The sequence below is a fragment of the Lithobates pipiens genome, unplaced genomic scaffold (genome assembly GCF_037356315.1).
Source record: "Lithobates pipiens isolate NorthernLeopardFrog02 unplaced genomic scaffold, aLitPip1_a1.2 Scaffold_28, whole genome shotgun sequence".
NCBI classification, from domain to species: domain Eukaryota; kingdom Metazoa; phylum Chordata; class Amphibia; order Anura; family Ranidae; genus Lithobates; species Lithobates pipiens.
In genome coordinates, this window is record NW_027507789.1 from 88,133,331 (window position 1) to 88,157,551 (window position 24,221).

The following is a 24,221-nucleotide window of genomic DNA, read 5'->3' on the forward strand; positions in this document are numbered from 1 at the left end:
TGGGAAGGTTCACCACTGTTCCATGTCTTCGCCATTTGTGGATAATGGCTCTCACTGTGGTTCGCTGGATTCCCAAAGCTTTGGAAATGGCTTTATAACCCTTTCCAGACTGATAGATCTCAATTACTTTCTTTCTCAATTGTTCCTGAATTTCTTTGGGTCTCGGCATGATGTGTAGCTTTTAAAGATCTTCTGGTGGACCTTACTGTGTCAAGCAGCTCCTATTTAAGTGATGCCTTGATTGTGAACAGGTGTGGCAATAATCAGGCCTGGGTGTGGCTAGAGAAATTGAACTCAGGTGTGGACAACCACAGTTATAGTATGTTTTAACAAGGGGGGCAATCACTTTTTCACACAGGGCCATGATGGTTTGGATTTTTTTTCACCTTTAATAATAAACACCTTCATTTACAAATTGCATTTTGTGTTTACTTGTGTTGTCCTTGACTATTGTTTAAATTGGTTTGATGTTCCGAAACACTTAAGTGTGACAAACATGCAAAGGAACAGGAAATGAGGAAGGGGGCAAAGACTTTTTCACACCACTGTATATATATATATATATATATATATATATATATATATATATATATATATATATATATATAGTGAAGTTTGGGGATACTAGCTCCGCGGGATTAAGTGCATAAACCGTTGTCAGGTGAAACCAAAATATATTTATTTATGAATAAATCAAAAATAAAGCTTTTCTCCAGCATAAAAAACGTAAATTAAAGTCCGCTTGTCTTCAGCACAAAATAATACAAAAAGAAAAGCACCTACAGTTCTGTAGAAAGGTCTTCACCAAAAAGAGTCCTTGCAGAGATCTTTTTGCAGCCTCCAAAACAGCAAACAGCAAATATAACAACACAGCCAGACAGCTCCTCAGACAGGTGTTCATCTCCTTCTTCTCCTCCCCACCACCTCTCTGTCCACTTCCTGTCTTATGGGCTGTCTGTCTTCCTGGAGGCCGTTAACCCCCTGTGAGCCAAATCCCTGTGGTCAGGGAGGGAAGCTCTTTCCCACCCAAATGTCACTTTAGAGCAGGCATGTCCAAAGTCCGGCCCGCGGGCCAATCGCGGCCCGGTTTTGAACGGCTCGCCTGGTTGTTTAAACACATATATCTTTTGTGGCCCCCGCCGATCTCCCAGCGCCGGGGCCACAAAAGATATATAGTCCGGCTGCCTCGGAGGGAGGAGACGGGACGAGTGCAGTGCACACAGGAGGAGAATTTCCTGTTTACACGGCACCTGCAAGAGGAAGTCCCGTCTCTGCCATTGGATGACTGTACTGTCCATCAAAGGAGGCGGGACTTTCTCTTAAAGAGGCCGTTGTGTAAACAGGAGATTCTCCTGTAAGATGTCTTTGGCGCTCGTCCTGCCCTCCATGGCTGCACTGATGGTAATGGTAGCTGCATTCCTGGCAATGGTGAGTGAATTCCTAGCAATGGTGGGTGAAATTCCTGGCAATGGTGGGTGAAATTCCTGGCAATGGTGGCTGCATTCCCGGCAATGGTGGCTGCATTCCCAGCAATGGTGGCTGCATTCCCGGCAATGGTGGCTGCATTCCCAGCAATGGTGGCTGCATTCCCAGCAATGGTGGCTGCATTCCCAGCAATGGCGGGTGAATCCCTGGCAATGGTGGCTGCATTCCCGGCAATGGTGGGTGAAATACCTGGCAATGGTGGGTGCATTCCTGGCAATGGTGGCTGCATTCCTGGCAATGGTGGCAGCGTTCCCGGCAATGGTGGGTGAAATACCTGGCAATGGTGGGTGAAATACCTGGCAATGGTGGGTGCATTCCTGGCAATGGTGGCTGCATTCCTGGCAATGGTGGCAGCATTCCCGGCAATGGTGGCAGCATTCCCGGCAATGGTGAGGGAATTCCTGGCAATGGTGGCTGCATTCCTGGCAATGGTGGCTGCATTCCCGGCAATGGTGGGTGAAATTCCTGGCAATGGTGGGTGAAATACCTGGCAATGGTGGCTGCATTCCTGGCAATGGTGGCAGCATTCCCGGCAATGGTGGCAGCATTCCCGGCAATGGTGGCAGCATTCCTTGCAATGGTGGCTGCATTCCCAGCAATGGTGGCTGCATTCCCAGCAATGGTGGCTGCATTCCCAGCAATAATGAGGGAATTCCTAGCAATGGCGGGTGAATCCCTGGCAATGGTGGCTGCATTCCCGGCAATGGTGGCTGCATTCCCGGCAATGGTGGCTGCATTCCCGGCAATGGTGGCTGCATTCCCTGGCAATGGTGGCTGCATTCCCTGGCAATGGTGGCTGCATTCCCTGGCAATGGTGGGTGAATTCCCTGGCAATGGTGGGTGAATTCCCTGGCAATGGTGGGCGCTGCATTCCTAGCAATGGTGAGCGCTGCATTCCTAGCAATTGTGGGTCTGCAGATAGACACTGACCCTTGTTTTGCTTCACAGTTCTTTATTTAAAATTTTAAGTTTTTTTTTCCTGAAGCTTCCCTCTTAAAGTGAAGGTGCGTGTTATATGTCAATAAATATGGTGTATCCAAATAATACACTTGAGTTCATCTATTCACCACACACAGCCACAAAGGCAAGAGAATTCTTGTTGGGCCATGTATTAGTGGACACGCTTAGACCGAATTTTAATGGTTCAAAGAATGTCAGGCAAAATGGTCGGCCCTCGCGCATGTTCAGTTCATCAAATCTGGCCCTCTTTGAAAAAAGTTTGGACATCCCTGCTTTAGAGCCTCCCAAATTCCGGATCCCAACGATCTCTTTTAAAAATATAGAGAGGACCGCGAATCAGTCTTCTCCCGAAAACTATACCCGGAATCCATCACCCATTTTGGGTGACCCCCCGAGGCCTACCATGATTCCCTTAAAGGGACCACATCCCGAATATAGGCACCACATAGTACCCGTCCAGGACCAAACCTTGGCGTCCTGTACATATCCCCCCCCCCTTTGCCTCAACGCGGAGGTGTTGGAGGCATTTGACAACATACAGTGGACCCGGGAGAGGGCATAAGCATTCTGATGTAGTCTCCCAGGTCTATGCTCCACCACAAAATTGAACTCCTGGAGAGACAGGAACCACCTTGTTACTCTAGCATCCGTGTGTTTATTTTGCCTCATCCAGGTCAGCGGGGCGTGGTCAGATACCAGGCGAAACCTTCTGCCTAGGAGGAAATACCGCAAGGAGTCCAAGGCCCACTTAATGGCAAGACACTCCCGCTCTACCACCGCGTAGTTTTTCTCCGCTGCCGTCAGCTTTCTACTCAGGAAAACGACGGGGTGCTCTTCCCCGTTGATTACCTGCGACAGGACTGCTCCTAACCCCTCATTTGAAGCGTCTGTCTGTACTACAAAATCCTTATTAAAGTCTGGAGCAACAAGCACCGGATCCTAGCACAATGCTGTCTTAAGCTTCTGAAAAGCTTTTTCGGCATCGTTATTCCATTTTATCATCACTGACTTTCTGCCTTTGGTCAGGTCAGTCAAGGGAGAAGCAATGGTGGCAAAGTTGGGTATAAATCTCCGGTAATAGCCAACTATGCCCAAAAACGCTCTGACCTGCTTCTTGGTTAGGGGACGGGGCCAGTCCTGTATGGCTTTCACCTTGCTCATTTGGGGCTTTACCAACCCTCTACCCACAATGTACCCTAGGTACTTGGCTTCCTCCACCCCAACTGCACATTTTTCTGGGTTTATGGTGAATCCTGCTCTTCTCAGGGAGTCTACGACTGCCTGAACTCGGGGAAGATGTGACTCCCAACCAAATAAACCAAAGCGTACCGCTGATGTGGACGCAAAGTTTTGTCCATGGCCCTTTGGAACGTAGCGGGGGCAGAGTGTAAACCAAACGGCATTCGTTTGTACTGGAAGTGGCCTTCCGGGGTAGAGAAGGCCGTTTTCTCCCTAGCTTCCTTGGTCAGGGGAATCTGCCAGTACCCTTTCGTGAGGTCCAGCGTGGTAATATACCTGGCAGGCCCCAACCTCTCAATGAGCTCATCTACCCGTGGCATGGGATAAGCATCAAACTTGGAGATTTCATTCAGTTTTCTAAAATCATTACAGAAGCGAAGAGTGCCGTTGGGTTTGGGTACCAACACGATTGGACTCGACCACTCGCTCTGCGATTCCTCAATGACATCAAGCTCGAGCATTCTTTTCACCTCTTCAGACACTGCCACTCTATGAGCTTCTGGGATACGGTAAGGCTTTAACCGCACTTTTACCTTGGGGTCAGTTACAATATCGTGCTCGACGACATTGGTGAGTCCTGGCAACCCTGAAAACATGTCCCTATTTCTTTGAAGAAATTCCTTTGCTTGCTGGGTTTGGGGTCTAGTTAAGGTAGCAGCCACCTGCACCAGGTCGATCCCTGCATGGTCTCCTGACTGTACCACTACCACCGCGGATACCTGGTCTCTGTCTCTCCAGGGTTTCAACAAATTCACGTGGTAGATCTGGTATGGTTTCCTTTTCCCTGGCTGGTGTACCTTGTAGTTTACCTCCCCCACTTTTTCCACTATCTCAAATGGACCTTGCCACTTGGCCAAGAACTTGCTCTCCACTGTGGGTATTAGGACAGCCACCCGGTCTCCTACTTGAAACTGTCTGACTTTCGCAGACCGGTTATACACCCTTCTTTGGGCTTCCTGAGCCCTCTGCATGTGCTCCCTCACCAGCGGCATCACCTTAGCCACCCTCTCTCGCAATTGAGAGATATGCTCTACTATGGTTTTGTGTGGGGAGGACTCACTTTCCCACGTTTCTTTTACCAGATCCAGCAACCCCCGAGGCCGTCGCCAATACACTAGCTCAAATGGGGAGAAGCCCTTGTGGAACCTGACGGATGGCAAACAAAAGGGCAGGGAGTAACATATCCCAATCCTTCCCGTCCTTCTGGATGACTCTTTTGAGCATGGTCTTCAAAGTTTTATTAAACCTCTCCACTAGGCCATCAGTCTGCGGGTGATAGACGGACGTCCGTAACTGCTTAATTTGGAACAGTTTGCACAGGTCTGCCATCACCTTTAACATAAAAGGGGTGCCCTGGTCTGTTAATATCTCTTTAGGAAAACCAGTTCGCGAAAAACATCTGAAATAGTTCTTGGGCAATGGCTTTAGAGGAAGTTTTCCTCAAAGGAACTGCTTCTGGGTACCTAGTTGCATAGTCTAGGATGACTAATATATACTGGTGCCCTCTTGCCGATTTTACCAGGGGTCCCACGAGATCCATAGCGATCCGTTCGAATGGAACCTCAATAATTGGCAAGGGTACCAGAGGGCTTCTATAGTGGGGCACTGGGGCAGTTAACTGGCAAACGGGACAAGATGCACAATATCTTTTAACCTCAACTTTCACCCCTGGCCAGTAAAACCGGTCAGTTATCCTGGCCTCTGTTTTCTCTGCCCCCAAGTGTCCTCCCAGTGCGTCGTTGTGGGCTAGATCGAGTAGCATCCGCCTATACGGTTGGGGAACCAGCAACTGCTCTATAGTTTCCCCACGGCTTTCAGCCACTCGATAAAGCAAGTCCCCCTTTAAGGCAAAATGAGGAAACCTCTGGTCTGCTCCTGGCATTTGTGAGACCCCATCCACAACAGAAACCTGCTCTCGGGCATTGACCAAGGTAGGATCCCGCAGCTGGGCGGTGCCAAACGCACCCCTGGGTACATCTAGATCTGGGTGTACTGGCCTTGAGGATGTTTCCCCTTCACTTTCCTCAACTGGGGACTGCAATGGGGAGAGGTCCTCGTCATCCTCCCCCAGCATAACCTGTAACGGGAAGTCTTCCCCCCCCTCAGAGTTTAACTCGGTTTTGCAACCTGAAACAGACACATCCTTCAACTTAATATTCTCTACAGTATCTTTATCAATAATAGTTATCTCTGTATCAGTGGGGTGGGTTGTGGGGGTTTCAGGCCCATGTTCCTCAGACTCTCCTGGCTGTCCTGGCAGCCCCATCTGTACCTGGCTCCGCAGTTCGAAAAATAGTGGACAGTCCCGCCCCACTATAATGTCATGTATTAGACTTCTCACTATCTCGACCTCTTGGGTCACCAAGATATGGCCATAGGACACAGTCACTGAAACCATGGGGTATTCCTTGGTGTCCCCATGGATGCACACTACCCGTAGGGTTTTCCTTACAGGGCCAAGTCTCCCAATCACCCTGGCATGTACCAATGTTACCATGCTACCAGAGTCCAGTAGCGCCCTGGCAGGAAGTTGGTTCACCCACACTTCACACTCGAACTGTCCTGCGATTGGATCCAGGTGAGTGGTGCAGACTCTTTGCACGTAGAAGGAGCTTCTCTGACCAATTCCGCAGTCCATAGGCTCCTCCTGAAGTGGGCATTGCGCCCGGGTATGTCCCCAGGACCGACATCGCCAACACTGTAGGTCTCCTGTTCTTGGGACAGGAACCACCCTTCGAGGTTCTGTAGCAGATGATGCGGTTCTGCGGATCCCAGCGTCTGGCAGGGCTTCTCTCCTTGGCGCTATGGCTGGTCTGGTTGCCCTTGGTGTGGGTTCCCTACGCCTGGCAGGCCCAAGCGGTTCCTCCACCACGGTGTACCTTTCCACCAACTCCACCAGCTGGTCAGCGGTTGCGGGGTCTCCATGGCTTACCCAGCGCTGTAGGTCATCTGGCAGGGACCGCAGGTACCAGTCCATTACTATTCGTTCCACCATCTGTGGGCCTGACAGTTTTTCTGGCTGCAGCCATATTTTAACCAGCTGAACCAGTTCATGCATTTGCGACCTGGGTGGTCGGTCAGGCTTGTACCGCCAGCGATGCACCCTCTGAGCCCGGACAGCTGTGGTCACTCCTAGGCGGGCCAGGATCTCTGCCTTCAGACGTTCATAGTCGCTGATATGTTCTGCTGGGAGGTCAAAATAGGCCTTTTGCGGGTCACCGGTCAGGAAAGGGGAGATAATACCAGCCCATTGGTCACGGGGCCACCCCTCTCTCTCCGCTATCGTCTCAAAGGTGGTAAGAAAGGCCTCTACATCATGGCTGGGCGTTAATTTTTGTAAAAAATGGCTGGCCCTCACAGACACCTGGTTGCCAGCGGCAACAGCCACTTGTTCACGTCCCTGAGCCAGCCGCTGTACTGCCTCCTGCAAGGCAGCCACCTGTGCTTGAGTGGACTCCTGCTGAGCAGTAAACTGGGCGGCTAGTAGCCGTGTGCTTTCCTGCTGCTGAGCCATCGCTTCCTCATGGCGACGGTTTGCGTCTGCTAAAGCTTGCTGCTGTGTCACGGTAGCTTGCTGCTGGGTCACGGTGGCTTGTGCCAAAGCCCTGATGACCTCCTCCATGTCTTTGCCTGCTGCTTGCAGCGTCTGGGCTGGCTTCACCCAAGACATGCAATTTGTACACAGTCTCTTTTAAATGTCAGTTTTTAAACGTTTTTTGCGGCTGCAAATGCACTTTTGCCAGCATCCAAAACATCAGAAGTTTGGGGATACTAGCTCCGCGGGATTAAGTGCATAAACCGTTGTCAGGTGAAACCAAAATATATTTATTTATGAATAAATCAAAAATAAAGCTTTTCTCCAGCATAAAAAACATAAATTAAAGTCTGCTTGTCTTCAGCACAAAATAATACAAAAAGAAAAGCACCTACAGTTCTGTAGAAAGGTCTTCACCAAAAAGAGTCCTTGCAGAGATCTTTTTGCAGCCTCCAAAACAGCAAACAGCAAACAGCAAACAGCAAACAGCAAACGGCAAACAGCAAACGGCAAACGGCAAATATAACAACACAGCCAGACAGCAAACAGCAAATATAACAACACAGCCAGACAGCAAATATAACAACACAGCCAGACAGCTCCTCAGACAGGTGTTCATCTCCTTCTTCTCCTCCCCACCACCTCTCTGTCCACTTCCTGTCTTATGGGCTGTCTGTCTTCCTGGAGGCCGTTAACCCCCTGTGGGCCAAATCCCTGTGGTCAGGGAGGGAGGCTCTTTCCCACCCAAATGTCACTTTAGAGCCTCCCAAATTCCGGGTCCCAACTATCTCTCTTAAAAATATAGAGAGGACCGCAAATCAGTCTTCTCCCGAAAACTATACCCGGAATCCATCACCCATTTTGGGTGACCCCCTGAGGCCTACCATGATTCCCTTAAAGGTGTCCCGAATATAGGCGCCACATAGTACCCGTCCAGGACCCAACCTTGGCGTCCTGTACAATATAGATACAGATATATATATAGCTATAGATATAGATAATGTGTAAAGTAAAGGGTCTGGTGAGTACAAAGAGAAGGAAACACACCACAAAGTGTGAAAAAATACAAAAAGGTGAAAAATCGCATGGACCTGCCATGCTTTTTTCTATTACAAGGGTTGTTTACATTCCTTGTGGTAGGAATAAAAGTGACCCAAATTTTAATTTTTTTTATTTTTTTTAAAATACTAAAATAAGAAAAACATTTCTAAAGTGTCCAACGAGCTTGCGCGCAGAAGCGAACGCATGCGTGAGTAGCACCCGCATATGAAAACGATGGCCAGACCACACGTTTGGTATCGCTGCGATCGTTAGAGCGTTCACCTATGGAGATTTTTAAGGGTAAAAGGTTGACTCCATTCCACCAACGGGCACGGTTTTGGAGCGTGACATGTTGGGTGTCCGTTTGCTCGACGTGACATTGTCATTCACAGTATAAAAAAAAAAATTGGGCTAACTTTAATTTTAATTTAAAATTGCATGCAATTTCACAAAAAAAGGGAAAAGAGTGATATAAAGCTCCCTGCAAGAGATAAAGTGTGCAAGAGATAAAAGAGCACCCACAAAATTGGACTAACAGGACCAATAGCTAACAGGACCAATAAGTGCATGACCTCCATGTGATTTTTCACCTTTTTTTTCACACTTTATGGTGTGTGTCCTTCTTTGTACTCACCACACTCTTTACTTTTCCAGGCAACAAGGAGTGCTGGTTTCCTATCCATGATTATATATGGGAGTAGCCCAGAGTGTTGGGTGTTACTTATACCCCCACTGGGAGTCTTGTTCACATTCAGGCTTTTCTCTTCACACATTCACTTCATGTTTCAGAGATTGTTTCTGTATATCACCAGGTATCTAGTTCTAATTTCTGCTCCACCACTAAAGCCTCGTACACACGATCGGACTTTGTACAAACATTCCTGTGGATTTTTGTACAAAGGGCGTCGGCCGAGAACTTGTATTGCATACACACAGCAGGACTTTTTCAGCCAACTTTCACCAAATCACGTTGTTTTTCTGCTCTTTACCGCCACCTTTGGTCAACTTCTGTATTGTTGTCTGATCTTTTGCATTGGTTCTGAGCATGCGAGTTTGTACTTTGTACAAAAGTCCTATGGTTTTCTTTACACACGATCAGACTTTGCTCCATCAGACTTTTGTTGCCAGAAAGTTTGTCCATTCGCACAGCTAACAAAAGTCAGATGAAAACCGAAAAAGTTTGTCCAATGGAGCGTACACACGGTAGGATGTTGCTCCAAAGCAGCTAATTTGCATGTTTGCTGTCAAAAAGTCCAATCGTGTGTACGGGCCTGCACATCCTTTTGTTTCCTCTCACTCTTTTCCTTTTGGAGTATTGCATGATTTTCACACGATTTTCTACCTTTTTCCTTTTTGGTTCATTTTCACACACCTTCTTACACTTAATTTTCCTATTCAGTTTATTCAATACTCATTACTAACTTTCATAATTATATTTACTTTCTACGACCCCAAATAGTTTTTTGTGCTCACACATGCTTACTCACACATCACAGCCTGGTGCGTGACCATCCCTTGGAGGGTTGCCTGTTGGACAGGCTGTTGCTTAACATACCATCTCAGCTCCCGGAGATGTTTCCCATGTGGGGATATTCATGACCCTCAGTGCCATACCAATTGCACATGATGCCATTTAAGCATCATATAGGGTGTTTTACCCCCCATTTCTCTTTATATTTTTCCCACCTGTGACTATAATAGACAATTAGAAATGCACAATATATTATTATGGAGATACCTTACACACGTACACGCTTGCTCCTGATGAGTGACAACAAGTCACAAAATGTATTGAGCCAACAGATGTCATGTTCAAATCGCATACTTCATCCTACCACGTCATTGTGGATTCTGTTAATGCATTATGTATCTGACTATATTCTAACCATGTGCTATCCAATTTTGGGCTTTTCTATATGTATCATGTGTCATAAATTTTTTGGATTATTCATGTATTATGTATTGCTATATGAAATAAAGTGTTTTATTATCTTACTCCATGCAGGTATTTAATTAATTATATGTGTAGTATATCAATTTTCTATGCATTACGAGACAAATGTCCTACTCCTTGACATGTAATATAGAGATGTCAAATATATGTGTAGCATATACATTTTTTATCGAAAATGAATTATGAGACACATGTCCTACTCCTATCCTCCTGTGTATATATTATAGATATGTCAATTATAATGCCACACAACACTTGACCCTCTGTTGTACTTAATTTAAAGTCCCGCCTCCCTGTACTATGAGCATACACTTTTTGTCGTGAGCAACATTTAGATGGAAGGACATCTCCTGATGTAAAGAACAGATTGCAACACAGGTGCATTTTCTCAGGCATTCTGATGAGTTAATCACCATAAGGGAGAGGTCTCAGGAGGTGGTGACGGGAACCCTGATTGGATTTATTCTGTATATGAACCACACGGATGGACTGTTCTATGTTTTATGATTAAACTATGTACTATGGAGATATGAACTATGGAGATATATTGGAATATTGACACAGGGTTGAATATATAACATATTTATTAAGCGCTTCTAATGTTATATCTTTGATTTACCATATGTGTGCTGATTTGTTTAATTTATAGTAGCTACTAATAGTGCCAATTGAAACGTATTCATACGAGATACAAATCTATGTGCACTCAGAGAGAAACATCTTTTAACAACAGTTGATTGATTTACTTCTTGTGATTTCCCTGAAACAAAATTGAGTGATGGAGGGGCTAAGCGGTTGTATTAAATTCTCTATATACCATATATTATAAAATAAAGTGAATATGTGCGTTAAACTGCAATTTTTCCTTGTATCAAAAAACACAAAGTGAAAATATACATAAAGTGCAATGAGGAAAAAAAGGTAGTAAAAACCATTATTTGAAAAGTCCATATTTCCAATGATGTGTCTGGATAGGTAGACTCACACCAAAAGCAAGAGGGATTTCCTCACCATATTGAATCCACCCAATGTGCTCTGAATTGAAAGCTGCTCACCAGATGTATGTGACTAGATGGTCTAATGCACTTTTGGGAAATCCTGGATTGGATACTCAGATGAATCTTCTGTAATATGACCTCCTCTCCACCAATTTAGATGTGCCTTAGCCTGGTACTGAGGATAGCCTGCAGGGATTGTATAGGGAACCACTTACCGCTGGGCTCACGTCCAGAAATGGCGTGCGTTCCACTCGTGCATGGGAAGAAACCGGAATCTGGGACCCATAAGTGACGTGACCGGAAGTGCCTAAACTTACATTTCGTAATTAATACGTCGGCAGGAAGTGCTTCCTGATGACGTATTAATTACAAAATGTATATCGAAGCTCTTTTGCATTCTGCCAAAAGTCATCAGCCAAGTTCAAGTCCTTCCTTTTGAAAGGCAAAGACACTTGCGCACAAGACGCTAGTGATCCCCATCCACTCCTGGAAATGCATTGCTTAAACATGCAGTTTTAAAGTTTGGAGACCTTTACTGTAAACTGGTCTTCTTATCAGATCTTCATTAATGTAATCACCTTAACCGAGCACTCAGTAAAATGTGCAGGCTTGAGATAAGGCTGGTTTCTCCAGGAATGTGAAGTGTTCCTACCACACAAAACATTGAGAGAGAGAGAGAGTGTGTCTACCTACTTAGAGTCCATATAAAAATGAATCATGTTTTATGGAAGTCTACTTGCACAGTTGCATGAATATACACATTGCAACATTAGGCTACACACCTAACCGACAGTTCATGTTCATATGTCAAAATTGCACCAAGGCATTGTTGTTTCACAGAGCTTGAGAAGTAGCTGGAGACGGTAGCAAGGTAATAAGAACATCTTCACCTGATGGAAGGCCCGCTTGAGACATGACAACATTAAACACAAGCGGCCAGCTGGACTTCAGCAACATTGTCAGGCTAAAAGGCAGCACATAAGCAGCAACGGCAAGCAACTTTTTTGCTTGAAGGCTCAGGGAGCAGCTTGTTTTACCAAATGGTGACATCTACTTTTTGGCAGGTGGACTAATCCCAGAAACCGCCTGGTGCTTTGTCATCTCAGAGAGGGTTAAACTTTTCTGCAAGGTGAGGGGTGAATCCAGGTGGGTCTACTGTTACCCTTGGCCTAACAGTAGTCAGCAGAACCTGTAGAGTAGAGATGGGCTCAGCCGTGTTGGGAATGTTAGGTGCTCAATCCCACCAAGAAGCTGACAGTGCACAAGGCAGTCAGACATTTCCCAATCTGTGCAGCTGTGAACCAGGAAATGTATCACTGCCTGTGATTAGCTGTGTGCAGTGTCGGCTTCCTGGTAGGATGGGGCATGTCGGATTTTGAACATTCCAAGCCCATCTCTACTGGAGAGGTTCCTCCCAATGAGGCTGCAGAGGTTTGGCAAAGTGCTGCTTGACCATTTCTCATTCTCCAATACTGAGACAGCATAGAATGTCTTTTAACTCAGAATCTGACAAAACTGTCTCAGGAATGCAGGTCAGATAGCGCATGACACAAATACATTAGAAGTCCACTCAAAACTTCAAAAGGTGTCAGTTATGGGAAAAATAAAGCTCAGTCACTGGTGCTTTATGAAAAAAAAAAGGCAATTCTAAAAGTAAAAAGGCTTCCTAGGTGTGTGCCTGATGGACATACAGTAAGTGTTAATCATGGTGCATCTGTCCACTTTCATTCCTGCAACTCAAATCTAGCAAATTGATATTTTCAAAGTAGCAATCTCTAGGACCTACCCCACATCAGCACACAATGGGTTAATGCCTCCTGGAGCCCACAGGACCACCTCTTCCTAGCTAAATACAAGACAGACCCTCTTTTTTTATTTTTTTATTTTATTTTGGTCATGCTCCAGGCTACCGCTACTGCACCACCCCTCCATGTTCAGCCTCTCATGGAGTTGGAAGACCCTGAATGTTGGATGGTAAACCCTCCTGAAACTGGGTGGGCTTTGTGCCAGGCCATAGGCAATGTTCCTTTAATAGCATGAATATTTTACAAGTGTGGTATTAATAAGCTCAGCAATGTCACCATTGGCCTCTCCCTTGGGGGTCTTTCCTGTCTTCTATAGGCAGCGTGCCATTCTCCTGGCTTTGTTTTCATTCTGAGAGTGGCAGTGGACGATGTCACAAAGGGCGGGGAGATGCGAGGTAGCGACCGCCAGTCACCAAGCAGAAGCTTCAACAGTCTTAGAGCCGGCAGAGGAACTGGTTTCTCTCCTTCTCTCTGCAGTCCTGCCAGTTTTCTCTTGTGAGGTAAAGACTTGTTGCTGTTTTCTCCCCTGCTGTGTTGTGTTCCCGGGGGTTAAACAGTCAGATTCTGTGTCTCCTGTCTGCCTCTGGAAGGGCTGCCTGACCTCACCTGCTGTAAGTGGATGAAAACAGATGAGTCTTAAAGGGACAGTGTACCTGTTTTTTCTCGGTGAGAGAATTATGATTTTTTTTTTTGCAGATATGAGCTCACCACACCTGTCAGCGTCACAGAAGACTAGCAAAAGGTACGAGGGACAACGTGGGACATGTTTTTAAGTGTTCAAGGAATGTAAAGTATGGTGTTTTGCATTATTTTAGGAGCAGTAGCCCTAAATCCAAACACTTCAGAAAACATAAGACCCACCACTGGTCATCTCCTGACCAGAACAATCTGCGTTCCTCAGATTCCTGCACAGAAAGGCTTTCATGCTCTTCAAGCAGCTCACGTGGCAATGGCTCACATACGGTTAAATCAGCACAATAGGAAATGCCTTGCCTGGCCCAGTCCTGGATGCATTTTAGAATGGCATGCAGTCTGCAGTGACGGGAAATTAATTTGCATGGATTGCCTCTAATGACAATGAATAAGGAAGCAGATGCACAATTTGTGACAAATATTCATGCCACAGTCAAGGCATAGACCCAAGCATCGCAAAAAGGATGCAGATATTTCCAAAAGGCCTTCTTTTCCCATAAAGACAGAGTTAAAAGCTCATTGATGAAGAATGGGCAAGATAGTTTCATAGTTAGGTTGAATAAAGACACCAGTCCATCCAGTTCAACCTGAGTGTCCAATTGTCCCTATCCCTGTACATTGCATACCCACATCGGTCCCTACCCTCAAGGAGCCACAATTCAAGGTCCCCATTCATATACTAGGGCCAATTTTGGACAGAAGCCAATTAACCTACCTGCATGTCTTTGGATTGTGGGAGGAAACCCATGCAGGCACAAGGAGAACATGCAAACTCCAGGCAGGTAGTGGTTGGGATTTGAACCAGTGACCTTCTTACTGCTAGGTGAGAGTGCTACCCACTACACCACTGTGCTGCCCAGATGTTTCTGGTTCTATAAATATATGCACATGGAGGAAGTAATGTGTCCCTTTCTCCTGTTCGGAAATGTATGTTAATATATTATTCTTTGTTTCTTCTTTCTATGTTGAAATAGAATTATTGTTTTATATATTTTTACCAAATTAATTGATGTCACAGTCTATGCCTAAAAAGTCCCGCCTTTTTTAAGGGGAAAACTTCTATAGTATGATATTGTATTGAGGAAAGTTCTTTAGGTTAAGTAGGTAAACTCACAAATGTATTTTTGATTATGTGATAAATGAATTTCCTCTCTGGCAACTGTGCTGCTGCTTTAGCAGGACTATGGGTAGGTAAGAAGTCCTCATGTTAACATTTAAGTGCACAGTGGTCAAGTGGTTAAATAAAAAAAAAAATAGAAAGTTGCCAGAACCTTTGGCAATTGTAGAACCAGGAAAAAAACTCATTGAGGAACTGAGGCTTACAGTTGACAAACTTAAGAAAGACATGATTATTGTATGAATAAGTATTTGATATTTTGCTAAATGCAGAAAAAAGGGAGGAGTGTTAAAAAATGATCATAATAGGTCATGTTTCTGTTAATTTGGATCCGAAATTCGTATGTTACATACATAGTTACATAGTTAGTAAGGTTGAATAAAGACACCAGTCCACCCCGAGTGAGTGTCTACAATTGTCCCTATCCCTGTACATAGCACACTCACATCAGTCCCTACCCTCAAGGAGCCCACAAGCCAAGGTCCCCACTCATATACTAGGGCCAATTTTGGACAGAAGCTAATTAACCTACCTGCATGTCTTTGGAGTGTGGGAGGAAACCAGAGTACCCGGAGGAAACCCATGCAGGCACAGGGAGAACATGCAAACTCCAGGCAGGTACTGTCGCGGTTGGGATTTGAACCAGTGACCCTTCTTACTGCTAGGCAAGAGTGCTAACCACTACACCACTGTGTATGAAATTCGTAAGCATAGAAATTCCCATAGGGTTCCCACCATCCCTGTGCTGACTTCCTGGGGTTTTAACTTTTAGGTTCATTAACCTTTCGTAACAATTACGAATATTCGTTATGATGAAAATATCATTATGAGGGGTTCCCACCATCCCTGTGCTGTGCTGACTTCCTAGGGTTTTAACTTTTACGTTTGTTAACTTTTAGTAACCATTATGAATTTTCGTTCTGAATTTGGATCCGAAGTTTGTAAACAAAATTTCGTACGGAATTCGTATGCATAAAAATTCGTATTTCAGATTTGTACGAATTTACGGAAATTCGGACGAATTTTCGTTTTGTACAAAACTGATCGTGCATGTCTATTATCAAGTAGAGATACAGAACTATACTATAACTGCTGCTTTAAACATTAGTGTTCAAACCTGTGTTGTGACCTACCTTTTAGGCAGCAAAAACAAGCAAGTAAAGAATGTTTTCCCAACATATCCATCTGCGAACATATGTCAAAGGTTCAACCTTAGTTGTTGTCTATCTATAATGTGACATGCCATATTTCATAATCTATTCCAAATTAGATGTGGTGACAAGCTGCTAGCTAACAATGTTGATCAATCATGTATTCTATGGGCTTTCTACACAGTATACTGTAAATATCCTTGTCAAAGAGTGCTTCTTGCCCATTCTTCATTGGAGAATGGTCCATTCATGTGTATGTTTTAATAAAATAATGGTCTTGACTAAATTAAATTCCACAACAGTAGGGAAGTGTATAGGGTGAACAGGGCAGTATACAGGGGTCAGCAAAACTGAGGATAGGGGTCAAATGAGCCAAAGGCAGCATGAGAGAACAAGGGTCATTGTTGGCATCATTGCACGGTAGCAAGCCTGAGTACAGGCAGTAAGATCTCCTCCCCCTCGCATGGCCCACATTGTATTTGATAACCTATTCCCTTACAGCTACGATCGGCATAGTGTGTATGTGGCTACTGCAGCTGAGTTTCTGTTCCAACCAGGGAACTTCACAGGTCAGAACCACAACTCAGCAGCCAACTATACACTGTGCAGATAGTAGCTGTGTGTAAGAGAATCGGATTTCAGCTATAGTGTGTGCCGTGCAGGGAGGAAGAGATCTTCCTGAGTGTGTTAAGGCTTTGTACCGTGTAGGGATAGGGGACTGCTGGCATAGCATCAGGGGTGATAAAGGGCTTTGGGGGATGCAGGCCACCCCAGCACACCCCTAGATCTGGCCACATGTATATGTGGTGTTATTTGCTAAAAATTTTCTACACAAAAGTTAAGTTACCCCTCACTTTACTAGCAATCTCATGCCACATCTTGGCATAAGAGGTTGCATAGTTTCAGCACCATGAAGAGCTATTGCTCGCAGATTCGCCTGCAGGCTATTCGATTTTTCACTACTGTACTGTACAGGTAACAATTGAAAGCTGTTCTCTGGCATTCACCTGGTGCACATTCATTCTATGTAAATAGTGTGAATGTTACTGGAATACAGGGTTCATCTTATCGAATCTCACTTCTCTTTAATTATTCACTGGGTAATTTGCCTCGTGAATCATAATTATACTCCTTAGCCTTTTTAACAACAAATATATTTACCTTTGTGGTGGTTTGTCTGTACTGTCTTTACAACCTGTCTTTCATTTTGAATTTCTACTATGCTAATTTCATTTTAGAACTTTTTTTAATTACAGTGTTCCTTCAGTTTTTTAAATGCCATTTTCTTATGGTGAGATAAGCAGAAAAAAGGGTGCACAGGCTCTGATGCAAAAACATTTATTAAATAGATAAAAGAATAAAATGAATTCACTCACAAACATTAGTAGAGTATGTCATCCACCCATCCTCAACACAGAATGCCAGGTGCTTCCCCGATAAAAGTTCCAGCTGCAGGGGTCGCCCGCTGCCACCCCCTATTCAGGCATCCAGCCCCTTTTTGGGCGCGGGGTGCCTGAATTCCAGCAGCAGGGGTGTTTTTTTTTTTTAAGTATCTGATTAGAGCCATAGTCTCTAATAGGCTTCAAAAAAGGTGGACTTGGAGCATAGAGCATTGCGCTTCCAGTCCACCTAGGTGTGTTAGAAAAGCAAATTGATATTTGCTTTTCTAACACTGAACCGCCTTTCCGCCAATCAGTTAGAGTAGGTCTAATATTCGTCACCTGATTGGCTAAAGGCACAGGCACCCCGATTTGACACCTAGCAGACTGAAGAAGAGAGGAGGGGGCATGGGGGACAGAGGAAACGTCCCACAGCTCATCGCTGCCATCCGCTGCCTAACCCACCACTAAGATGGGGTAAGGGGCACGAGTGGCTGCATTTGATGGGCACAAGTGGCTGCATTTGATGGGCACAAGTGGCTGCATTTGATGGGCACGGGTGGCTGCATTTGACAGGCACAATTGGCTGCATATAATGGGCACAATTGGCTGCATATAATGGGGCACAAGTGGCTGCATATGATGGGTACAGGGCCTGCATATGATGGGCCCTGTGGCTGCATATGATAGGCACAATGACTACAATTGATGGGACAGTGGCTGCATTTGATGGGCACAATGGCTGCATTTGATGGTCACAGTGAGGCTGCAAATGATGTTTTTTTTTTCAGCATTCTTCAGTTTGTTTTCTTCTCCCCAAACATTTTAAGCACCAGCCGCCACTGTCCAGCTGAAAAGGCATGAGACTGGGCTAGCAAAATCCAAGTGCTGCTGCCACCATGCCGTATGTTGACAGGTCTTGCTGATAGGAAACGTCCCCAACTACCTGGCAAGCCATCGCTTCACTCAGAACCATGTGACTAGGAGAGCTGGCTGATGATAGTGTCTGCAGGCCGTTGCTGCGGCAACATGTTTCAGAGGGCATGGTCTCCTTTTTCAAGTCCTCTCAGCGTCATTACATGAATCATTAAATAGCCTAAGTCAGTGCTGAAGGGTCAACCCTTCACTCACCCACTAAGGTTTAATTATAGATTAGCATGCTGTGCCGAGGATGGCTAGATGTGGATGACATGCTTTACTCTACTAATGTCTGTGAGTGAATTGATTTTATTCTTTTATCTATTTAATAAAAGTTTTTTCGCCTACGTGCTCTTTTTTCTGCTCATGTGCCCACTGGTCAAGAGAGCTGCAAGCTGGTGCTAACAAAATAGAATGAACTCTTTCAAGGATGTAATACCCTTTTGCATGTTTTTGGACTTCTATATATGGGACACTCTTGGCATTAGTGCAAGTAATGATTATTACGTTTACATTTTCTTATGGTTAATGGCTTTTTTCAACATTGAAAGTAAGCCACATTGGTTTTATTTTAGCCCTTTAAAATTATTGTCCAGGGGAATCACTGTTGCTATGTATTTACATGCAGTCATCTTGTGTCTTTGTTCCGTTTGCTACTTCTAGTCTATGCCACTATGCGGGACCTTTCTAAAAAAGAACAGCTGCTGGAGTGTGTACGCGATTGCCATGTTGACACCTTTGAGATCCTAGAGATGGATGTCACAGACCAGCAGTCTGTGATCGGCACCATCAAGAAGATCAAAGAGCAAAGGGTAGACATTCTTGGTGAGCCATGATTTGAAAATTATATTTATATGCCTGCATTTTATTACCAGCTATTTGTATTTCAAAGAGACAGGCGGGGGTTATTTACTGAAGGCAAATCCATTGTGCACTGCAAGTGCATTTGGAAGTGCTCTTGGAAGTGCAGTCACTGTAGAGCTGAGGGGGACATGCAAGGAAAATAAAAAAACAGAATTTTTGCGTGCACATGATTGGATGATAGAAATCAGCAGAGCATCCCCTCATTTCAGATCTTCCCCTCAGAACTACAGCGACTGCACTTGCAGTGCACTTGTAGTGTACAGTGGATTTTCCTTTAGTAAATCAACCCCGTAGTCACTTTGCACAATGCAAAGTGACACAATGCAAGTATACTATATTTAAGAGGTGTATCCACTTGAGTTAGTGGACTCCAGATAACATTAATAGTAGTGTCCAAAACACTGTTACTTTTCTGTATATAAAAGTGAACTGGTACTTTTTCCAAACTAGGCAAAGCAACAGGTTTGCTAAAGAGGGTCCTTGTACTTCCTATTAGGCCCATTTCACACTGGGGTGGGAGCGGCGTCAGCGGTAAAACTGCGCTATTTTAATCGCCACTATTCCGGTGGTATAAGCGCGCTGCCCCATTGATTTCAATGGGCAGGAGCGGTGAATACACCGCTCCTTCACCGCTCCAAAGATGCTGCTTGCAGGAGTTTTTTTAACATCCTGCAAGAGCACCACTCCAGTGTGAAAGCCTTCGGGCTTTCGGGCTGGAGACACAGCAAAGGCTGTTTCGGGGTGCTTTGCAGGCGCAATTTTTAGAGCTGTAGCACCTGCAAAGCAGCCCAGTGTGAAAGGGGCCTTGATTCACACCTATGAATTTTTAGAGTTGTTTGCATTTTGCAGATTTGCACTATAGCCCATTTAACATGGTTTCCCATGAAACACGTTCTGTAGAGCAAATCTGCAAAATGTAAAAAGCTCTAAATGTATAGGTGTGAATCAAGCCTAATTGTTGCCTTTTGTTTTCAACCGGTCACATGCTCCACTTATGGAGACTACAAGCAGGTGTACTTCTTGTACATTGCTCAGATATAGACCACCATTTATGATGCACAGTTCTTTAGAAAATAAAAGTCATCCAGTAAGGGTTTTGATATGTTCGCTGAAAGGAAGGTTTCTTCACCTAGTATGGGCAAATTTCGGGTTCACTTAAAAAAGATTATGTAAGCAAGTATGTTTATTTAACCACCTCAATACAGTGCAGATACACCCCCTTCCTGACCAGACCAATTTTCAGCTTTCAGCACTCTCACAGTTTGAATGACAATTACTCAGTCATGCAACACAGTACCCATATGAAACTTGCGTCCTTTTTTCCACACAAATAGAGCTTTCTTTTAGTGGTATTTAATCACTAGTGAGTTTTTTATTTTTTGTGCTATAAATAAAATAAAACGTAAATTTTGTGAAAAAAATGCCTTTTTCTTTGTTTTTGTCATAAATTTTTGCTAATTAGTAATTTTTCTTCATACATTTTGGCCAAAATTTATACTGCTACATATCTTTGGTAAAAATAACCCACATTAGTATATATTATTTGGTCTTTGTGAAAGTTATAGAGTCTACAAACTATGGTGCCAATCGCTGAAAATTGATCACATCTGATCAGGCCTTCAGTACATCAGGTGAGTCTCATTTCTTGAGACGCTAACAAGTCAGGAAAGTACAAATACCCCCCAAATGACCCCTTTTTACAAAGTAGACATTCAAAGGTATTAATTAAGTAGCATGATGAGATTTTTTTAAGTTGTCATTTTTTCCCACAATTCTTTGCAAAATGAAGATTTTTTTTTATTATTATTATTTTTTACAAAATTGTCATATTATCAGGTTATTTCTCACACACAACATATGCATACAACAAATTACACCCCAAAATACATTCTGCTACTCTTCCCGAGTATGGCGATACCACATGTGTGAGACTTTTACACAGCCTGGCCACATACAGAGCACCAACATTGATGACGTTCTACGAGCAAAAATGACGCATCTCATTTCTCAACCACCTATTACATTTTTGAAGGCCCTGGAGTACCAGGACAATGGAATTGCCCATAAAATTACCCCATTTTGGAAAGCAAACACCCCAACGTATAATCTGTGAGGCATAATGAGTCTTTTGAATGGTTAAATTTTTTCCAGACGTTTTTGGAATATGTGGAAAAAAATTAAAACGCATTTTTTTTTACACAAAATTGTCAATTTATGAGATATTTCTAACACATAGCATGTATATAGCAAAAATTACACCCCAAAACACATTCTGCTACTCCTCCCGAGTATGGCGATACCACATGTGTAGGACTTTTACACAGCTTGGCCACATAGAGAGGCCGAACATTGAAGTAGTACGTTCAGCTGTTCTAGGAGCATAAATGACACATCTCATTTCATTCCTACCTATCACACTTTTGAAGGTCCTGGACCACCAGGACAGTGAAATTACCCACAAAATGACCCCATTTTGGAAAGCAAACATCCCAACGTATATTCTATGGGACATGGGCTGCAAATAGGTACTGTGGTACTCTGATGGGCTGGAGATAGGTACTCGGGTACTCTGATGGCCTGGTGACAGGTACTCGGGTACTCTGATGGCCTGGTGACAGGTACTCGGGTACTCTGATGGCCTGGTGACAGGTACTCGGGTACTCTGATGGCCTGGGGACAGGTACTCGGGTACTCTGATGGCCTGGGGACAGGTACTCGGGTACTCTGATGGCCTGGGGACAGGTACTTGGGTACTCTGATGGCCTGGTGACAGGTACTCTGGTACTCTGATGGCTTGGTGACTGGTATTTGGGTACTCTGAAGGGCAGTGACAGGTACTCATATGGACTGTGACAGGTACTCGGGTACTGAGATGAACTGTGACAGGTACTCAGATGAACTGTGACAGGTACTCGGGTACTCAGATGAACTGTGACAGGTACTCGGGTACTCTGATGGCCTGGTGACAGGTACTCGGGTACTCTGATGGCCTGGTGACAGATACTTGGGTACCATGATGGACTGTGACAGGTACTCGGGTACCCTTATGGACTGTGACAGGTACTCGGGTACTCTGATGGACTGTGACAGGTACTCGGGTACCCTGATGTGCCGTGACAGGTACTCGGGTACCCTGATGTGCCGTGACAGGTACTCGGGTACTCTGATGGGCCGTGACAGGTACTCGGGTACTCTGATGTGCTGGGACAGGTACTCGGGTACTCTGATGTGCCGGGACAGGTACTCGGGTACTCTGATGGGCTGGGACAGGTACTCGGGTACTCAGATGGACTGGGACAGGTACTCGGGTACTCTGATTGGCTGGGACAGGTACTCAAATACTCTGACGGACTGTGACAGGTACTCTGATGGACTGTGATTGACAGGTACTATGAGGGGTGGTGACAGGTCCTCTTTATTGGGGGGGGGCAATCAGTGTGATTGGTGTACACTAGGCGGTAACGAGATGTTACTGCAATCTCCTCCTCACACACGATCGGTGTGTGAGGAGGAGAACAACCCGGTAACATCTCGTTACCGCGGTTTGTTTACATTTTAGTGATCGGCTGTGAAAGGATCACAGCCGATCACGTGGCCAATGGCTGTTTACCAGCGCCGGTGACGAGCACCGACGTGCACGCGCTGCGCTCGCGATCACGCGCATGCGCCATGCACAGCTGGGGTGTGACCATCTGTGATCGGCCGTGACTTCATCACGGCCGATCACGTGGTAAACAGCCATAACCAATGACTGTTCACCCCCTTCGGTGGCGAGCGGTGTCTCCGTGACACGCCGCCACCGAAGAAACAGGGATGCGCGCGCACGATTGCGCGCATTCCCTGTTTAAACGGGAGGCCGTCATATGACGGCCTCCCGCCACAATAGGTGCGCCGCCTAGCCGTCATTTGACGGCCGGCGGTCAGCATCTAGTTAAAATGATCGCATAACATATACTTATTATAATACAGAAAAACCTGATCCCTATATTTAAAACTCCTACTTTTTGTGGTATTTACTAGGTATATGTGTAGAAATTAGCATTTTCCTGGCTGTATCTGTCTTCCTTAGCATATCACATCGGATCCAGTGTGTCCAGCCTCCCTGTGTGTCCAGCCGCCCTGTGTGTCCAGCCTACCTGTGTCCTGAGCCTGTGTCCTTCTGCACATACGGCGGCCATGCCAGGATCGCCGCACCTCTTCTCGTCTGTGACAGACGGTGGCCATTCCACTGTTCAAAAGCCGCGCCTCCGTCTGTGATAGGCGGAACACTCAATTTCCCAGCAGTCTGTGTTCCGCCTATCACGGACATCCTCTCATTCTCGTCCGTAGTATGAGGATGAGCGGATGTCCGTGATAGGCGGACCACTGACTGCTGGGAAATTGAGTGTTCCGCCTATCACAGACAGGGAGGCGCGGCTTTTGAATAGTGGAATGGCCGCCGTCTGTCTGCACGACACGCTGATCGGGTAGACAGACGGCGGTGACTCGAGTATAAGCTGAGGGGGGCACTTTCAGCCTAAAAAAAGGGGCTGAAAATCTCGGCTTATACTCGAGTATATACGGTACATGTACGTGCCTGCCTTCCAGCGGGTGGGGGGTCCGATCGGACCCCCTCCCGCTGGATACGGGGGTCCGTTTCGTTGCAGGAGCAATCCGGGATGAGGGGATGGCCGTTGGTTTCTGGCCATCCCCTCTCGATCGCTCCTGGCGAATGAGAAGCTTCCTCCCACTGTGTATTGTATACACAGGCAGGGAGGAAGTGATATCATTCTCCTCGGGGTGGTCTTTTTGACCGGACTACGAGGAGAGGACAGAAAGTAAGTGTGCACCAACACTACACTGACATGTAGGCACACACAGGCACACAAACCCCCCCCCCCGATCGCCCCCTGCCCCCCCTCCCCCCCAGTCACAGTGTCACTGATTGCAGTGATCATTTATTTACTGATCACTGCATTCAGTGTCAGTTGTAAAAGTAAAAACTGTCAGGGCAGTTAGTGTTAGGTCCTACCACCCCCCAATAAAGGTTTAACCCCCTGATTGCCCCTAGAGTTAACCCTTTCACCCCCTTTTGCCAGTGTC

The 24,221-nt window shown here is 45.4% G+C and overlaps 1 protein-coding gene across 3 annotated transcripts in view; it reads left to right on the top strand.

Annotated features, from left to right (window-relative positions):
* The window catches only part of HSD17B1 (hydroxysteroid 17-beta dehydrogenase 1), a 485,223-nt gene that overhangs the window by 175,961 nt on the left and 285,041 nt on the right, over positions 1 to 24,221 (top strand). For 2 of the 3 annotated variants that reach the window (XM_077459465.1, XM_077459467.1), the window contains exon 2: positions 18,939 to 19,100. In XM_077459465.1, coding sequence (XP_077315591.1) covers positions 18,939 to 19,100 — 162 coding nt within the window. Of the gene's footprint in view, positions 1 to 18,457; positions 18,570 to 18,938; positions 19,101 to 24,221 lie in introns of those variants that run through there. The other variant, XM_077459466.1, reaches the window with a different exon arrangement.